Source organism: Chaetodon auriga, chromosome 5 (assembly GCF_051107435.1).
Source record: "Chaetodon auriga isolate fChaAug3 chromosome 5, fChaAug3.hap1, whole genome shotgun sequence".
NCBI classification, from domain to species: Eukaryota; Metazoa; Chordata; class Actinopteri; order Chaetodontiformes; family Chaetodontidae; genus Chaetodon; species Chaetodon auriga.
In genome coordinates, this window is record NC_135078.1 from 28,612,769 (window position 1) to 28,631,918 (window position 19,150).

At 47.8% G+C, this 19,150-nt stretch overlaps 3 protein-coding genes across 3 annotated transcripts; 2 read left to right on the forward strand and 1 right to left on the reverse strand.

Moving 5' to 3' along the window:
- Positions 1-381: 381 nt before the first annotated feature.
- Positions 382-2,876, forward strand: rnf181 (ring finger protein 181). The gene is made up of 6 exons (XM_076731286.1): positions 382-490; positions 1,096-1,217; positions 1,297-1,433; positions 1,533-1,648; positions 1,747-1,821; positions 1,924-2,876. Exons 2-6 carry the CDS (start codon positions 1,132-1,134, stop codon positions 1,981-1,983), a joined length of 474 nt encoding a protein of 157 aa, XP_076587401.1. The 5' UTR covers positions 382-490; positions 1,096-1,131; the 3' UTR covers positions 1,984-2,876.
- Positions 2,877-2,995: 119 nt separating this feature from the next.
- LOC143321138 (transmembrane protein 150A-like) lies at positions 2,996-12,249 on the reverse strand. Its single transcript, XM_076731285.1, has 8 exons — positions 12,172-12,249; positions 8,298-8,572; positions 8,055-8,102; positions 7,873-7,959; positions 7,314-7,381; positions 5,946-6,073; positions 5,688-5,865; positions 2,996-5,345 (listed from the first exon to the last, which is right to left on the reverse strand). Exons 2-8 carry the CDS (start codon positions 8,360-8,362, stop codon positions 5,044-5,046), a joined length of 876 nt encoding a protein of 291 aa, XP_076587400.1. The 5' UTR covers positions 8,363-8,572; positions 12,172-12,249; the 3' UTR covers positions 2,996-5,043.
- Positions 12,250-15,750: 3,501 nt separating this feature from the next.
- LOC143321507 (potassium voltage-gated channel subfamily V member 2-like) lies at positions 15,751-19,017 on the forward strand. Its single transcript, XM_076731914.1, has 2 exons — positions 15,751-17,228; positions 18,539-19,017. Exons 1-2 carry the CDS (start codon positions 15,894-15,896, stop codon positions 18,803-18,805), a joined length of 1,602 nt encoding a protein of 533 aa, XP_076588029.1. The 5' UTR covers positions 15,751-15,893; the 3' UTR covers positions 18,806-19,017.
- The last annotated feature ends 133 nt before the right edge of the window (positions 19,018-19,150 follow it).

A 19,150-nucleotide genomic window follows, 5' to 3' on the forward strand; every position in this document is an offset into this window, starting at 1 on the left:
CAACGTCAGTCCAGCCATTCAGCACCTTCATCCTCCTTTGAGTTTGTTCTGGAAACACAGAGAGGAGACGTGTTTGTTTATGGCGGAAGTCGACTATCCCCACATCCAGACTTCAGAGAATAAAAGTAAAGAAGTATCAAAGATTATGATGTGTTTGTAGTTGGAATAATCCTCAGATTGGGAAAATAATCCCAGTTGTTATCAGACTGGTGGTGGATTGAGGAGATGAAACCTTTGAGGACAAAGTTCGATCAGATTCACGTGGATCAGTTCAGTTTCAGGTGTTAGATCAGAAGCGGTGGCTTTCTAACGTCAGTACTCCTCATTCACCAGTGGGTGGCAGCAACGAAGCACTTATTTTCTAACGCCATAAAAATATTCGACGAAGAAGAAACTGGAGGCGATCCGGTGCTGTGATTGGACAAAGTGCCACATTGTAAACGTCATCGTACCCGGAAGAATGACATGTTTATTATTGCTAATGCTTCAGGTAAGTGAAGCTAATTCCCTGATCTTAGAATTCGTTAATGTTTTAGTTTCTCCGCCATGTTTAGTGTTTCTGTGAAAGTTTGAAACAGTCACGTGTCGTTAGCTTCAGGTTTTAGCCTTCGACGTGTCTCATCCGTAATTCACTGAGTAACATTTGTTCGCCTTCATCAAAGTGAATCGTTTCGGCGGTTTGAACGTTTCGGTTCAGCTTTTATTGATCAAGTTTATTCAGTATTTATTTATTTGAGGAACTTTTTAACACCGGCTGCTTGTGTTGCTGTCGATCATTAAACTTTTCAGTTTGGTGGAAAAAAAATCAGGTTTTAAATGAATGAACGTGTGACACTGAAGCGATGGAAAAACAGTACTGTGTTTCCGGTAAATAGCAACAACAAAAACAGACTTGTGTATATATATTTAAATTGTTATATTTCATGCTCTTATTTTAGTAGATGTGTCATATTTTAGTAGATGTGTCATGCACCAATTTCACCAGAAAAAATTCCTCGTATGTGTAAAAGCGTACTTGGCAATAAAGCTTTTTCTGATGGGGTTTAAAATATGAAATATTAGTGAATCCTCTTCATCCATCCGCACGTCTGCCAGGTTTCTTAATGCCAAGAGGACACAAACTGCACCAAAATGGCTTCTTACTTTGATGAACATGACTGTGAGCCCACCAACCCTGAGGAGCAGTACCGGCAGAACGCGCTGCTTGAACTGGCCAGGTAAGCCGAACACACCTGTCGGTCGCTCACGGTGATGCGCTACGCTGCTGCTCTGGTTGACTTCTGGCTCTGTGTTCAGGTCTTTAATGCAGGGTTTGGACTTGTTTGACTCAGGGGGTTTGGACCCGTCAGACTGGGACCAGCGTCTTCCTCCTCCGGCTGCCAAAACGGCGGTCCAGACCCTCACCGTGGTCGTCATTTCTCCAGAGCAAGCAGGTGAGCGACGTCTGCTCAGTGTGTTTTTCATTCAGATCCACAGAGTCAACAGAACATCTGACAGATTGATGAGAGATTAAACTGGTGTTTTCCCCACAGACAAAGGCCTCAAGTGTCCCGTCTGTTTGCTGGAGTTTGAGGAACAGGAGACGGTTCGAGAAATGCCTTGCAAACACCTTTTCCACTCAGGATGCATCCTGCCCTGGCTGGGAAAGGTAACGCTCCCACATTCATTTCATTTCACAGCAGACTGATGGAGCTCGAGCCGCTGCTTTGAATCGATTCTGAACCATCTGCGTGTTTGCACTCGTAGACGAACTCCTGTCCGCTCTGCAGACTCGAACTACCAACCGACAACCCAGAGTACGAGGAGTTCAAGAAGGACAAGGTGAGTGTGGGGCTGAGCTTTGGACGCCTCACCTGGTCCTCAGCCTCTGGCTGTTTTCAATACGGCGTCAGTCTGCAGCTGAACGGTGTTTCTGTCCTGCAGGAGAGACGAAGACAGCGGGAGCACAGGCTGGAAGATCTACACGGAGCCATGTACACATGACCCGACGGCTGTTTGACACGTTTTACAGGAAACGATGAAACAAAGACGAAAGACTCAGGAAGGACAAAATGCTGCGTTCATGCCATTTCACAGAATGTAAGCTCAGACACGAGGATGGGAAAGAACGGCCGTGTCAGCCTCGTGTCCGAAGTCAAACATCAAGAAATCATAAGTAAAACAGATGTAAAGTTAAAAAAAAAAAAAAACTAATTCAGGCTGAATTTCTTTTAATCTGGTCTGATTCTGGGTCATGTTGATGATGCCGTTTCCTGTTCTGCAGACGTGGTGTGAATGCAGCATGACGAACGGCCTCGTTGAAAATAGAAAACTCTCGTTTCTAGTTTGGATCAATTCTTTTCTCGCTCGTTAGGATCATGACACGCGTTTCACCTCTTTATTCCTCTTTTATACATTTATGAGCTTTAAATGCACAGAAAGTCTTTGCAGTTATATTTGTCTAATAAGTTTTATTTAAAGACAGGAAGAGATTTTAATCCGCGCCTTTTTTTTTCCATAAAAATGTTTAAATGTGAAAGCATTTCAAAGTGCACTCCAGCAGTGTCGTAGACAGGAAAGCCTTCAGTAAAGACGGATTCATGCTGGATGCTGCTCAGTGGAGCCTGCGAGTCCACGCAGAGGGAACAGTTTCAGCTGAAGCTGCCGTAGAGCCGCAGGAGGCTGAGAGGAACCGAGCTTTAACCCGTCTGTGAGGAACAGAGTCTAAGTGGTCTGAACAGTTCTGATGCTTCCACATCTCAGCAGCCGTCAGAGCGAACCTTCCTGTCACTGCGTCCGTCTGTCTGTCCGTCTGTGTCTGTGTCTGTCTGTCTGTCTGCCTGCTGCTCGTCTTTCTGTCCTGCTTGCAAAATAAATGGAGCCTCTTTTTCTATGACGCAGCGGCTGGTCTGTCCTCTGTCCTTTGTCCTCTGAGACAAACTCACTCAACATTTTCCTGTTTGAACAGAAACAAAAGTCACTTTCATGGTTAAAAAAAACGCCCGTATGAAACATCTGCTAATAATTTATCATTTTTATTTCATATTTGAATATAAATCTCTGTCAAATGAAAATACCTAAATGATAGACAAATCATACATATTTACAGAATTTATAAAAGGAAACATAATCAGATGTGTTGCTTGTTTTCGGGGATTTCTCCGTTTCCAGAGACTAAAACCTTTCCAGACGTTTGTGCTGTCGTCAGGCGGCCGTGTGACGCCGTGTGACAGTTCGAGGTGAACGCGAACAGAAGACGGGTTCCAGCTCTGGCGGTCGGCCGGTGGACGATGGTGCAGATGCTGTTAGAGAACAAATGGGACCCTGATGTGTGAGGGCTCGTACAAGCTGCCGTTTGCAGTCACGCCGCGTGACCGAGTTACAGTTTGGTGAAGCTACAGCTGAACAAAGAATGTGAACGCGTGCCCCTGGCACAGCACGAGGGATAAGGCTAAAACAGTGCGCTCACACACTTCACACACCCGCCGCCGACACTCAGAAAGCAGCCAGACCTCAGTGGACTCCGGTCCTTTTTGGCAAGATCAGGATCAGGATTGCTGCAGCCCCACAAAGAAAAGTCAAATAATGTGCACGAAAAGTAAAACCGACCTGACACATGAGAACACACGTCCCGGACAGCAGATCCACTTCCTGTCACATGCACGTCGACACCCGTCAGGACGGATCTGCGCGCGAAAAACTCCTCAACCTCAAACCGCCGTGAGCTCGCGCTTTGCCTCAGAACATCAGACCCACGGAGAGAAAAGAGGTAGGTGACCTTTAAAAACACGTATTGCTGGCATCCAGTGGTTACAGGTAAAAATCTATCAACACTATGCAGAGGGCAGAACACTGTGTGTGTGTGTGTGTGTGTGAGAGATCAAACCGCTCAGTCACTGAAACAAAAACCGAAATCTGGTGCTTCAGCTTCAGTGTGAGCGCTCTGCCATCGAGCTAATCATCACTTTGAGAGAAATTGGCAACAGGAAATCAGAAAAAACCTCAACATCTGACGCACGTTCACTCCTGCAGCCTGCTGCTGCTGTCTGGTTGTAACGCCGTCAGGACGCCATCGTGGCGCCGTCAGGTTTATGGCACAAAGTCTACGAGCATCGTATTCAGGCCTCAGCAGACGCCTGTGAACCAAACGGCCTCTTAACAACTGAGGAGGCGTCGCGTCGCGTCAGACTGAACGCAAACGTCAAATAAGGCTTCTGAGGGTCCCGCTGGGGGTCAAAGGTCAGGCTGCAGGTTTACCTTCAAACGCCTCACGAAACAAAACCAGTGTTCAACACGCTGAAAAAGGCATCGCTCACTCCAGAGGAGCAGATCATCACATGACGGATGGCGAAATAAACGGGAACAGAAACGACAGAAATCATCCAATCATGCAGCTCGTGGGACGGACGTGCAGAGCGGCAGCCTTCTGAGCCGCCGTCCTCACTCACGTGTCCGTGACGTGGATTGTGATCTAAGCGGTGATCGTGGCTCAAGACGCACGTGAGCGACTGAAAAAGCTCTAAAATCTGGTGTGATGATCAAACTGTCGCGACATCGTTTCCGCTCGATGAATAAAAAGGCCAAAAGCTCACAGCCTGAAAACAAACAGCTTCGACATTCAGTGTTTCTACTCACTACGCAGACGCAGACATGAGGTGACGTCTCGTTCGGAAAGTGTGCCGTGCAGAGAAAAGCAAAAGGCCGGCGGGGCGCGATGGGGGGGGGGGGGTGATCTTTGTGGACACACCGGCTATAAAAGACAGAAAGGAAACGTGACGCTCGGCGAGGACTCGGCCCAATCGACGGCGTCCTGGAAACATTCACGGTTCCACACATTCGGCCTCCGTTCAGAAATGGCGGCAGGAAACGTGACCTCCGCCTGGAGCGGCTGTGCCGATGTGGGAGAAGAAATAAAAAGACAGAAGAGCGTTACGGACCATCGCCTGGCGTCAGATCAGTGGTTACGGGGTCAGAACTTCCTCCACGTGCTGCCGTCGTGCCTTCCTGTGGGACCCATGATGCACCTCTACAGTGACATCTCACGCCTGCGGCCGCGACGCAGAGCTACAACATGGCTATGCTCTCCGGGGTACAGTTGAGATGCGTGGACGTGCTGCTGCCTCCGGGGGACTTGAGGCCCTTGGTGCCCCCCCCCAGCGCGGAGCCCCGGGCCCTGGGGCCCATGATAACCCCCGAGCCGTGGAGGTGACTCCGCTGCAGGCCCGCCATCATGGTCTCGCTGGTGACGGTGCCGAACTCGTAGGTGAAGGTGCCGTAGAAGACCAGGATGTCCACGGTGAAGACCCACTCACAGATGGCTGCAGCGTGCTGCAGGACGAAGCTCTCGTGGATGAAGAAGATGCCGCCTGGGAGGAGGAGGAGGACGTGAAGGAGGACAAACGTGTCTGAGACCAGCAGAGGACAAACTGAGGTGAAGCCATGATCAGCCTGAAGAAGGCGGAGCAGCGACGCTCCAACCAACGACCTTTCAAACAAACTGAGCTTTGAAAAGCAGCACAAACATTTTCCTCTGAATCTGATTGGTGCATTAACTGATCAGCTGATCTGATAATCGATAGTTTGTTTCAGTCGTTTTAAAGCAGGAAAGATTTGCTGCTTTTTGTTTGAGTTTTTGGGTCGTGGGCTGTTAAAATAAGGCCTTCATCCTGAAACACCTGAGGAGTCACAAGCTGTTCAGTGAAGGATACTGAGGACGAGGGACACCATTGCTCCCAGTGCCAGAGCCACTCTGAAGTGGGCCATCCAGTAGTCGAGGGCGGTGACGGCCACCCGGTAGGTGAGGACGCACTGCAGGCACACGAACAGCAGCCCCGCCGGGAACGCCACGCCGGCGCCCACGTAGTGCAGAGATTTGGCGTGATCGACCTGTCAAACACACGACGGTTCAGTCCGTCAGAGCGCCGAAGACCAAGAGAAGACGTGTTTCACGTCAGCGGGAAGTTTACCTGGAAGTTTCCCACCATGACCAGACCCACGGCGTTGGTGCAGCCGGACACCAGAGCGCTGGTGTTGACCCAACATCGGTGGCTGTGCTCGATCACCTGGGCGTAGCGCAGAAGGCACACCATCACCACTGCAGAGGACACACACACACACATTACACACAACACACACATCGACCTGCTCAACACACACGATGTGTCGTGTTTGCTGCAGGTGTTTCTGTGTTCACAGCACAGAGCTGCTTTAAACACGGCGCCCTCTTCTTGGTTCCTGGTGTTATCTGCTGGACGGTCATGTTGTCAGCAGCTCTGGTTTCATCAGGTTTAACTTCACTGTCTGAAAACTACGAACCTGCAGCTTGATGTCTGTCACAGAACCACCAAGGCAGAGAAACAACAGGAAGGAAGTCAAAGGTCGCCGCTGAGGCGTCCGGACGGCGTGAACAGAGTCCAGCAGACAGAAGCAACGACAGAAATGAAAAATGTAAATCCACTCATCAGGATGTGATGATGGATCAACAGGAAAAACAGCAGGAGAGAAGAAACAAAGGGCAGAGGGGGAAATCAGGGCAGAGCTGAGGGAGGAGAAACCAAGGTGGGGGGAGGAGGAGGAGGAGGAGGAGGAGGAGGGCCATGGAGGGGAGAGGACAGAGGGGGAAGTGGAAGGAAAGCTGCATTCATTATTGATTAGAGAGAGGAGGCTATTTCCAGCCTGACGGAGGAGAGCTGACGCCTGTGAGCACAGCCATTAATGTAACAGACAGAGGAGACGCAACACACCTTTACCTGAGTGACATCATCAAACACCTTTCACCTGAGTGACATCATCATCACACACCTTTTACCCGTGACGGTTGGTTGATCATTTACTTGTGTGTTACCGAGCAGAGTGCAGTAGTCGTTACCTGGATAATACGTGTTTAATACGTATTTTTACTGCACATTTCGTCCTCGCTGTCACAAACTGTTTCACACCGCAGACAGTTTTAGAGGCGTAACACCACATGCTGCTCTGTTATCTGTATGGTACATACAGAGCTACAGCTAGGGGACAGTTAGCTTAGCTTAGCATGAAGACTGGAAACAGCTCGCCTGGTTCGTCCAGCACGTTACTGAGAGCTACATGCTAAAGCTATTTCTCGTCCCCAACAAAGAATCAGTCCAGCACATAAAGCACATCAGTGAGCTTTGGAGATGCTAGCAAGCTAAGTTTGTTACATCTGAACAAAGCCAGGCTAGCTGGAGCCGCCGTTTATGCTAAGCTAAGCTAACCACATCTTTGAAGCAGGTTAATATTCATTGTACAAACATGAGTGAGTGTGTGTGTGTGTGTGTGTGTGTGTGTGTGTGTGTGTGTGAACGAGGCCTCACCCATGAAGGCTCCAACGTTGCCGATCAGGCTGAACAGGCAGCTTTCAGGAGGGTAGGAGCCACATTTACTGCAGCACATGGAGACAGAACAGGTGTCAGTGTGTGAAGCAGGAGAATAACCTTCACCTGCACACACATGACCACATGCAAGGCCACCGTCCACCGTCCACCGTCCCCTGTCCCCCGTCCCTCCACCATCTGTCAGGACCGCCAGCACAGGCAGCCGTGCACAGACCGTGGTTACGCGTGTGGACGGTGGACGAACGTGGAAAACGCTCCGATATCAACTCTGAATGCAAACGTTTGATGAGGACCGTGCTCCTACGTACGCGGCGGAGAAGCCTGACGCGTCTCGTGATGCTGTTTAACAACGGCGCTTTGTACTCGCCGTGGTTAGAGGCTTATTTGCAGATTAAACAAATGCAGTTGATGCAAAGCGTGGGCTAATGACCGTCACAGCCTCGACATAACAAGGTGCTAATTCATGCCTCGAGGCCTCCGCTGACACAGAAGTGCTTTTGTGCAGACACAAAGCGATGAGGAGCAGAGAGGAGGAGACCTGATGAGGGGGATGTCCTGGATGGTGCAGCAGGTCTTGGGGAAGCCTGGCCGGGGCAGCTCCTCTGTGCAGGTTACGTTGTAAGACCTGAGGTGGAGACACAAGGAGCTCAGTTCATGTCTGACTGACAGCTGTGGGCTCAGAGCGTCCACATTGAAAAAACACAAATGAAAACCACTCACCAGTTCTCCACGGGACAAACATGGTGATTCATCACAGCCATGGCGTACCTGTGGGGCACACGCCGTCATTTAAAGCCACACCTGCTCAATATCAAACACTTTAACGAGACGACACCAGTCATTCAGCAGCAAAGGACGGAGACATGAATCCACATGTGAACAGCCTGTGAGCCCGTTCACGCAGCTCTGTATCTGTCAGTGAACGCATCGTGTGTCACATGACGGCGTGGGCGTGAAACTCACACGATCCATATCCCTGTGATGGAGAAGGCAGACAGGCTGACAGGCAGGACGATCCAGGCAGTCATTGGGCTGGCAGTGAGCTGGCTTTGTCCCAAGCATGGGGTGAGAGGGGGGCTTCGGGCGGGAGCGGCGACACGACGGAGGACCGGGTGGGGGGTGGGTGGGGATGCGGGGTCACTCGCACACAGGGAAACACACAGGGGGGGACATGAGAGGAAAAAAGGGGGGAATGGCACAGCTCTTCTGCTCCACGGGGCCCTGCAACCAGCAGCAACCTGCCCGGAGGAGAAAACATGATTAACAATGGACGTTCAGTCATAAATCTGCCACGTTCACACTCCAGCGTGACTGCCTGCATTTCACCTCATGTCCCTTCAACGGCACTCAAAACGCGCTGAATTAGCATCTCTCTCGCCTGAAACACTCAGAGCTGACTTCAAAGAACGAAGCAGCAAAGACGAAACACCAAAACACAGGAAAAAGGAAGTAACAACAACCCGAATCCAAAGACGGCGAGACGCGAAAGAAAACAGAGTGAGGTCATCAAATATCTGCTTACTGTGAATCTGACGCAGGAAAACGTTTCACAGACTGAAAGATGTGGAACGCTCCAAAAACACCTGTTTGAACATTCCACAGGTAAACAGGTGAGAGCATCATGATTGGGTATGAAAGGATGGAGCGAGTTCACCACTTTGTGAACACATGAAGGATGAAGGAGATGAACACATGGACTCAGAGACACTTCAGGAAGCTGCTGTCAGTGAGCACAGATTGATTATTGATGATTGATTCTGGTTTATTGACGTTTTAGGAAGCTGCTTCTCCTTCAACAGCCTGATGATTTACGGTGACTTTGCTGAAAGGACGCCAGCCGATGAAACGAGTGCTGTGAGACGGAAAGACGAGCGTCTCCTGAAGAGGAGCAACACCAAGCTGCAGAGGCTCCGAGGTGGAGGAGCAGCTCCGAGGTGGAGGAGCAGCTCCGAGGTGGAGGAGCAGCTCCGCGGTGGAGGAGCAGCTCCGGCAGCGGATCCGTTTACACGGCGTACAGTCATGAGAGCGCCATCCAGTCAGAGGGAATACACAGTGAACTACGATGGAGTCGCTCTGAACTGATCCAATGAAAAGGAGCCGTTGTTCCTCAGAAAGTCAAACCCTGAAACAAAGCAGCGTTAAACCGATTGAATAGTTTTTATGCTGATTGCATGAAACCCGTCCTGTGAGATCATTTCAGCCTCGAGACAAACAGTTTGAACATGATGTGGATTTGACCTTTGACCTTTCATCTGATTCAGTCTCGGCTGTTAAAGGTCTCTGAAAACCCGTTTTTTGATCAGTAATGCTGATCAATCGCTGGCTGACTCAGCGGGCTCGTACGTCGTCACTAACCTCTTTGGAAAGTTTGCTATTCGTGTGCAGATGTAGGAAAAATGAGGCTGGACAAAATGAGAAGAGTCTGATGTTCCTGTCGGCCATGTTTCAGACAGTGAGTCGCTTAATCGATCATCCATTGACAGAAAATGATAATCTATTGATTGTTTTGAGCCATTTTATTAGAAAGACTTCCAAAATGTTCTGGTTCCAGCTTCTCAGCTGTGTCCTCTCTGCTGTCCTCAGTCCTGTGTCCATGTGTTTGGCTTCTGACACCTGAGGACGTCAGTTCTGGGAATGTGTGATGGACGTTTTTCAGCATTTCCTGACGTTTTATTGACCAAAGGACAAACTGGTTACCAGAGAACGAAGATGATGGCCAGCTGATGATTGGTCAGACGGCGTTAACGCCATCTTAAAGTGGGACAGACGTGTCTCTACTGCAGTTACTGTGGACACGTGGAGGTCAAAGCGAGGCCTCCCAGCGGCTGCAGTGTTCTTCAAATCTCCAGTGTGTCATTTTTACGTGTTTTCCTCCATTAAACATCCAAATGAAACCATGTGACTGGTTTACCTCCATCTCCACCAGCTGCGCCGTCACAGGCCGGTTTGGCCTGCAGTCACCAGGAGTGCAGATGCTTTTTAAGGGTGGTTAAAGGTTAGGGTGGAGCGTCTGCAGACCCCCCCCCGTACTCTAGAAGACAATGACTCACCGCCCCCATGTCCACCCCCATCTGCCACGCAGGCTCGTCCATCTGCATGGACGTCCTTAAACCCAGAGTCACAGCGAGACGTTTGACAGCTTGTGTTCATTGGTCGTGTTTGAGCGCACGGACGGACGAACGCTTCATCCTTTGTTCCTCTTTTCTCTGAAATAAGTTCTACAGGTCGCTCCGCTGACGGAGGCTTTCTCTCCAAAAACTGTTCCTGGGTTTTTAATTTTCCTTTCTTGATTTGTTTTTGGTTCTGCGTTGAGGCAGAGTGCATCAAAAAAAGAAATATATCTATTTATTTCTATAATTTAGCCCCGTTGGACAGGATTGGACATCGTCCACCAACACGGAGACATTATTGATCCAGCTTCTCTTCCTTCTTTCAGCTGTGTTCTGTTCTCACATCTTCTCCATCAACACACACTGAGACTAGTTGAGCCTAAAACGATGTTCACACACAGCTTTGTTGATCCTGCCAACAGCATAATCTTGACTCAAGGATTAAGTCATGCAAGTCTCAGCACACACAGTCGGTGCAGTGAAACTGCAGTTCGTGTTCAAGTGCAGCTGCTTCCTCGTGCGGTTTGGTGAACATGCTCGTCGTTCCCTCTTCTGAACGTCTGCAGGCGGCAGCAAAGTGTTTGCTTCTGAAGTGCTGTCGAATACGGCGCCATGAGCAAAGGCCAGAACACTCGCTGAAGTTGTAAAGGAAACTATAAAAACACGAAGCCTGCAGCAGAACACAGAAAACGATCACCTGACAGCGCTGAGCGCCAGCAGGCAGAGGAGGCTGCTCTGACAGCACCACGAGGACCAGGCGTCTCCAAACCTGCACACAGTCGCTTTGAGGTGTACTGTACCAGAAGACGTGGGCTCATTTCAATACAACCTGCAAACAGCCGGCACGACGTGACCTACGGATCCATTTTCAGGCTGTGGGAGGAATCGATCTGGACTGGAGTTCGTTATAACGGATCACTTTGAGAGAAAAAGAAAATCTCCATCCTCATTAACGCACCAGCCAAATTTCATAGACGTCTCAAATAAAACAAGCTGACCTGAAAATGACATTCACGGCTGATAAAAAGCTTAAAAAGCACCTTCAGTGTCAGTTATTAAAAGGTTTGTTTTCTTATTATCAGCTGTTCTCATTCATGAATTCTGCTGCAGCGACACAAAAACTATTCCTGCGTTTATTGTCATTATCATCAAAATCTGAATTTTACACTAAATGTCAACCTGTCAGTGTTTAATAAGACAGTAAACGAAGGACGTTCACAGACAGACTGCAGATGTCAAATATATCTCATTCTGACAGTAAGATTTATTTCATTATTCTCACGAAGCCCCTCAGAAGCAGCTTCTACTGTCCGTGTGTTTGTGTACATGCACCGGGGGCCAGAGCACCCCCTCCCCCGCAGCCGCTCACAGGAAATATTCGCCTCTGTACTTACAAGACTCGAAACAACTGTGACAATGTATTTCAATAAACACAGATTTCTATTTATCTACTTATCCTCAGTCGACTACAGCGACCAAACAGCCGGAGCAGCATCACTGAGTCCGGCAGTCTGCTCTCGTGAACCGGCTAACGGTGCCGTTAGCCGCGTTAGCTCCCACCTAGCAGGCTAGTTAGCTTACACTTTACCAGTTGTCTTGACTTGACACTTGGCCGCATCTTGATTTCCACTGAGCTAAGCGATAAGCGACTGAACAAGAGACAATTACAGGACAAGACCACCGACAGGACTGGGACCGTGAGTACACATTAATGAGTCTACACCTACCTTCAACCTGCTGTGCCTCCACGGACCTCAACAACCTTGGTTTCCCTTTAAAAACAGCGTTTTTTCGGCGGATGAGGCTAGCCGCACATATAACATCCGGTCGTGCTTTTCAAAATAAGACGTCATGACTGTTTAGCCGTAAGACTGGAGTTTAAGAATTCAGAAATTGCAAAACAATATTTTCTCTTTTTACAGACTCATTCCGTTCATGACACTGTTTTAATATGAGTGTGTAGATATACGAGAGGCTCTGCAGTGCTGCCAAAATATATTAAAAAGCCTGTTCACATAAAGAAAAGTTAGAAAAATGACCGGCTGAGTTTGACACACCTGCGGGATCAATCACCGCGCATGTCAGAATAATTTACACCAGCAGTCTCATTACGTGTTCAGTCCAGTTTATGTTGATATCATTATTTTGGAGCTAAATGTGGCGCTTTTATTTTCTGGTGTTTTTCCGGTGTGACTAACTTGACGCAGCTCTGTGTCGTCGGACCTGATGTTTGACACCTTTGCAGGTGAGAATGTCCACTGAGAAGTTGGATTTAACATGCTCGAAGGTAAAACACTCTACATTTTATCCGACGTTTCAAAACATGACGTTTATTGGACGACATACCCGGAAGTTCAAACCTTTACGTCATACACCTTTTCATAAAACAGGTATTTCTGCATAATTATACAAAACATACAGGAAGTGTGTGTTTAGAAATCATGAAATAATTAAATAGATTACTAAAAAATGTTTCAGTTAACTGTGCAAGTAGTCTAGTTTTTGTATTTATTCTAACTAAAATGTTTTCTCACGCCTAGTTTTAGTTTAGCTTCAGTTCACCATCATTATATATAACAGCTGACCAATCGGAGCCTCAGATGCCGCTCTGTGGGCGGGGCTTCACCTAATTTAATAGAAAACAAAAGAATACTGAGATGGAAAATGAAAAAGAAATATTAAAAAGCCTCTTTAAATTAGTTTTCATTTCCATTTTTAAATTCAATTCTTCTTCTTCTTCTTCTTCTTCTTCTTCTTCTTATTATTATTATTATTATTATTATTATTATTATTATTATTAGGCTGCATCATCATTTAAAATCAGAACACTTTCAAGTTTAGTCTTTTTATTCCTTTTAGTTTATTCAAATATAATTCTAATGCGATTATAAGTAATGTATTTCTGATTGCTTCATTAATGTCTACATTTATGAATTGATTAAAATGACTGTTAAAGTCATCGCTGCGAAGCAAATGTGATGCCAAGCAAGTTTAATTTATTCTTTCCTTTGATAGACCGAGTTTCATTGATCATCTGATGTTTTCTAAGTCTGATAAAAACATGTGAAAGTAGTTTGAACTCATGTGCAAACTGTAGTTTAACACCTGGAGGCAGCTCACCTGAGTCATGTTCTTCACACTAATCAGCTGCTGAGCCTCAGTGTGGGGGCAGGTGAGTTGTTCGTCCAAGGTCAACAGCATTAGTGGCTGTGACAGCACCGCCTGCTGGAGAGAGCAGGTACTGCAGGCTACACTCAGTTCATTCAGCATTAAAACAAGCAAATATTTACACATTAAAAACATTGAAGTGTATTTAATCAGAATGATGGACCAGTCTCAGAGGAGCATTTTCACACTGAGGTAAAATGTCCAATATGCTGATTCAAACTGACTGAAAGCTCAAAAACAAGCCTCTGTTTTCACTTATGATCAGCTGAAAGAGGAGCATAGTTCACCTGGCTGTACCTGTCCGTGGTCACATGACACAGTTGTGAGTCTTGTCAGTGAATGTGTGTTATCACATCAGCAGAAGTCAGGAAGCGTCTCCTGTTACTGAACCGTCTGTTTGCTCTTCCCAGCTGTAATAACAGCATGTAGGTGTAAAGAGTGTATGTGACCGGAGGCTTTATGAACCTCCACGACGGATTAGAACCCACATTCTTCTTTACTAAGCAGCTTTGAAGGACTTTGGGAAATTTGATGCGTAAATCTTGCGGACGACACTACTGACAGGAACCCGCAGAGAGCAGATCATATTAATCCCAGAGAAAATACAAAAGAGACATCACTGATGCTTTGTTTGACCGTCCTGCCTCCTGCACTGTTACTGGATCAATGATGGGGATAAAATGTAAATGTACATCTTTCTAATGCATGATAATAAGACTGACATGATCTGCTGCCGTCAGCCTGCTGTCCTTTCATTTTATTTTACACTCTGAGTGACATTACAGTTCCTTATAGAGTCACAGCAGCTGTTCGGTTCCAAACAGGTGTTTTTGGAGCTTTCCACAACTTCCCCAGTCTTCAGTTGCTCCTGTCTCAACACTAAACATACTGACTTTGAGCTGTTTTCAGGTCAGTTTCTGTCAGAGAGGATCAGATCAGGTGATCACTTCCTGTTTGATTGATGTTTTACAAACTTTATCTGGAATCAGGGTTTTAAACTTTTCTTTTCTTGTCTTCTTTCCTCTTTCAAAAGTTACATTTTCTGGCTTTAAAAGGCAAATTTTTGTCCACGAAGGTAAACAAATGCTGTGTCACATGATGTGTCTGCGGTGTGACTGTGGCTTTCATGACAAATCCAGTTTATCTCTTGCTCTTTTGACACGCTACACTAACGAGACTAGCTTAAGTCTGGTAGCTCCATTTAAATGTCACTGATTTAACAACTTAAATCCTTAATTGTTTTAACTGGTGTTTGGCACCAGGAGGGTAAATAAGGGTCAGTGTGCTGCTGTGTGTTTTTGTATTGTGCTTCATAATGTCATGAGCCAGAGGCCTCGCAGAACGCCTCCTCTGGTCAGCTGGACTATAATCTGATATCCAATAAGAGGATTTAATTGACAATCAAACTTATGTTAGACGCTTCTTTTGGGTACAAAGTCCACCTGGTTAAATATCTACTGCCTGTTAGTTCAGGTAATGTCACAACCTTATTGATATATCAATTAAAAAGCGATTGATTATTTCCTGGAGTCTGTGGCCTTGATGCACTTCAGGTCCTGAAGACTCCTGCACCCCCTCCCAATCAGGAAGTAGGCTAATGCTTAAAGCCTTTATCCTCTTCTATGCATGCACCAGGCCTCCTTTGTTCCCGTCAGTACAGGAATCTTAAAGCGCTGCACCATAATAACCAACATGAACTATTTATTCTGCATTTGAATAAGACACTTGACCAAAAACGAACATTTGCAAAGTACTTTGTGAAGGAAATCACCATGATGATAAAGTGTTTTAGTTTTCCTCAAACAAGAGGACACGAGGTGGTATTTTCCAATCACAGCCCTCCAGAATGACTTCCTTGAGTAATCTGCAGGGATTGCATAAAGATTAATGCACAGCTCTGTGTCGATGCATTATGAATAAATGTGAGGAAAACACGGCTGCTTTGTGTCTGTTCTGGCTTTAAATCAACCAAATCAGCTGAAAGCTCTAGAAGCTCATGTGATAAAATATTTATTAGGAGTTAAAACAGGGTGAATGATGATGATGATGGGCGTTTGTTGAGATGTGCCACGCAGCCAACGTCATGTCAGCCAGGCAGCTCAGCAGGGGATAATAGTATTTAGATGTCCTGTAAGCACGCGGATCCTCTCAGTCAGCAACATTAATGGGGCCATGAGGCATCCTGCTCATGTCCTCCATGCTTAGGTAAAGGGGGTATTAGACAGCAGTAACGCCGGCTGGTCTGAGCGCTCTGTCTGCTGTGTAGACTCGGGGCATCGACATGGGGAGCGCCAGCAAGGTGGTCAACCTGTGGAACAGGAGACAGAGTCTCTTCCCCAACTACAAAGTGACCGATACGGACGTCAATCGAAGACCCTCGGAGATCGCTTATCCTCTGGCCAAAGAAAGCTGCGTGAAGACATGGAACTCCATGCAGGAGCTGAGCAGGGACATCTACGACATCTACGCCGAGTACGAGGATGAGGAGGACGACAGTGCTCCGCAGGGCTTCGCCAAGCAGATTTCACCCTCCAAGAAGAACTACATGATCAACATCAACGTAGGGGGGAAGCCCTACCAGATAGCCTACAAGATGGCTGCCAAGTATCCCAAGACCAGAATAGGACGACTGGCCACCTACACGGACCACAACATGAAGCTGGACCTGTGCGATGACTACACTGTGACCAACAATGAGTTCTTCTTCGACAGGGACCCAGATGTCTTCCACAGCATCTTCAACTTCTACAGGACTGGTGTGCTGTGGATCAAGGACGAGCTGTGTCCCCGCAACTTCCTGGAGGAGATCAACTACTGGGGCGTGAGGATCAGGAACACCCACCGCTGCTGCCGCATCTCCTTCGAGGAGAGGCAGGACGAGCTGAATGAGCAGCTGAAGATCCAGAGGGAGCTGGAGGCAGAGGTGGAGATCGAGGAGAACGAGGAGCTCTTTCACGACATGTTCATGGGCCAGAAGCGCCGAGCTATCTGGAACTTGATGGAGAAGCCGTTCTCCTCCGTCAAGGCCAAGCTGATGGCGGTGGCCTCCAGCCTGTTTGTCCTGATCTCCCTGGTGGCCATGACTCTGAACACAGTGGAGGAGATGCAGTACAGAACTCCCACAGGTCAGCTCAGCGGTAAGACATACTGGGAGTACGTGGAGTCCATGTGCATCGCCTTCTTCACCATGGAGTACCTGCTCCGCCTGATGTCCACTCCGGACCTCAGGGCCTTCAGCAGGAGCGTGCTCAACACCGTGGACCTGATCGCCATCCTGCCTCAGTACCTGCAGGGCTTCCTGGAGTTCTTCGACAATGAGGAAAACTACATGAAGCACGAGGCCGACATGCAGGCGGTGGGGCAGGTGGGCAAGCTGGGCCAGGTGCTGCGGATCATGAGACTGATGCGAATCTTCCGTATCTTGAAGCTGGCGCGACACTCCACGGGTCTGCGGGCGTTTGGCTTCACTCTGCGTCAGTGCTACCAGCAAGTGGGCTGCCTCTTCCTCTTCATCGCCATGGGCATCTTCAGCTTCTCCGCCATGGTCTACACGGTGGAGCATGACATGCCGCAGACAAACTTCACCAGCATTCCTCACGCATGGTGGTGGGCAGCTGTAAGTACACCTTTGTCCTCTGAAGTAAAACCAGTACAGGAAATGTGGAGAGCACATGAGCAGGGAGGAAGAGGGGCTGAGTATAGAGGGTCCTCGTGTGAGGAGGGTCCACTCGAGTAGCTGTGGATGTTGGGGGGCATAGATCAGGTGCAGAGTCCAGAATTTTGGTCTTAAAATGAGGAATCTTGAATAAATCCCTCAGGTAACAGACCTCTCTGTCAGTGAAACGAAGCCTGTGGTTGAAGGCCTGCCACGCTGACAGTCTCTGCTCGCTCTGTCAGCTGTGTGATGTTATTAGATTACTCTGCAGCACCGCCTGGCTTACAAAGCACAAGGAGGTCAGCTCTCCTGCAGGAAGTGTCAGCTCGTGCTTTGCTGTGTGTGACTTGTGTGATCAATGGGAAGACGCACGTTTATACAGTTTATTACCAATGTCTTCAAGGCGCCTGGTCGTCTTTACAGGGAGGAAGAACGTCTGGACGCCTTCATTTGAGTTAAACCGTCAACATGAAGCTTTGATTCACGGACTCTGCTGTCATGAATAAACCCGTTAGCAGATCGTTCCCCTCCCTCTCTGACCGAGTGGTTGAATCTTATGTCTAATCCAGGGGAAGGAAATGATAATCCTTGTAATCATAGTGCCGTGACATTGAAGGAAACTGAGTGTCCACTGCTTCACAGTCCTGCTCTGTTCATGGTGAAGCAGCCACCTTCAGGTCAGCATGAAATCTGTGAACTAAACTCTGAAAGGATTCTCACTAAAGTTTTTGGGAAGCTGGACATGGACGAGGGACAAGCAGATCAAATAATGGATATAAAAAACAGAAATGTAAAGCCTTAAAATGCTGTGATGTGGTTGAAGGACGTTTAGGAGCCGTCAGGAAAACAGCTTCCTGCAGTCAAACAAGCTTGAGTTTGGACAGAAGAAATGATTCAACCAACATAAACTCATCTTCCATTTGGTCCCAGTTTTATGATGCAAACACGTGTTCTTCACTCTCTGTGTATTCTGGTTGAAACCACTCAGACAGTTCAGTTGAAGTCAGTTCTGCAGGATTTTCTGTTAATATTAAACTTTCATGGACGTGCAGTAAACTGCGCTGACAGAGGAGACTTTTTTTTCTTACTGTATCAGTCTGAAGGATTGACTGTTGGGTTGCTCCTGAAGATCTAAACCACAAACCGTGTTTCCAGCTTCTGTTTACATGCACATACAGTATGAATGACCACATGGGTGAGTGCAGGGTCTGTGAACAGGACTGAAGCTGTCCCCCGCTGAGGTTTTGACTGCTCTCCTCACTCTCCTGCAGGTCAGCATCTCCACGGTGGGCTACGGAGACGTCTACCCAGAGACCATCCTGGGTCGCCTGTTCGCGTTCATCTGCATCGCCTTTGGAATCATCCTCAACGGTCTGCCCATATCCATCCTCTTCAACAAGTTCTCTGACTATTACGCTAAACTCAAGGCCAATCAGTACACGGCCTCCCTGAAGAAGCGCGGGAAGGTGAGGTTTGCCAACAGGACCGTAAAAAGGCTCAACCGCTGCTTTGGAAACCACCACTGCGAAGCACGCTGACCTCTGCTGTGACTTTTTATGATGACAATATGCCTGACTGTAAAACTGTGCACAACGAATCTGTGATGGGTGAACAGACAGAACAGGGACAGAAGACGGGACAGGGACAGAAGACGGAACAGGGACAGAAGACGGGACAGGGACAGAAGACGGAACAGGGACAGAAGACAGAACAGGGACAGAAGACGAGGGTTCGGTCTGCTGGGAAGGCAGTGAGGGATCGCACGACTATCTACACCCTCCCCAGGCCAGTTTGTAGTGGAGGGAAATTTTTTAATTTTTCTTACAATGGGGGGGGGGGGATACAAAACACATATTATTATAAAGAACAACTACAGTAAACAG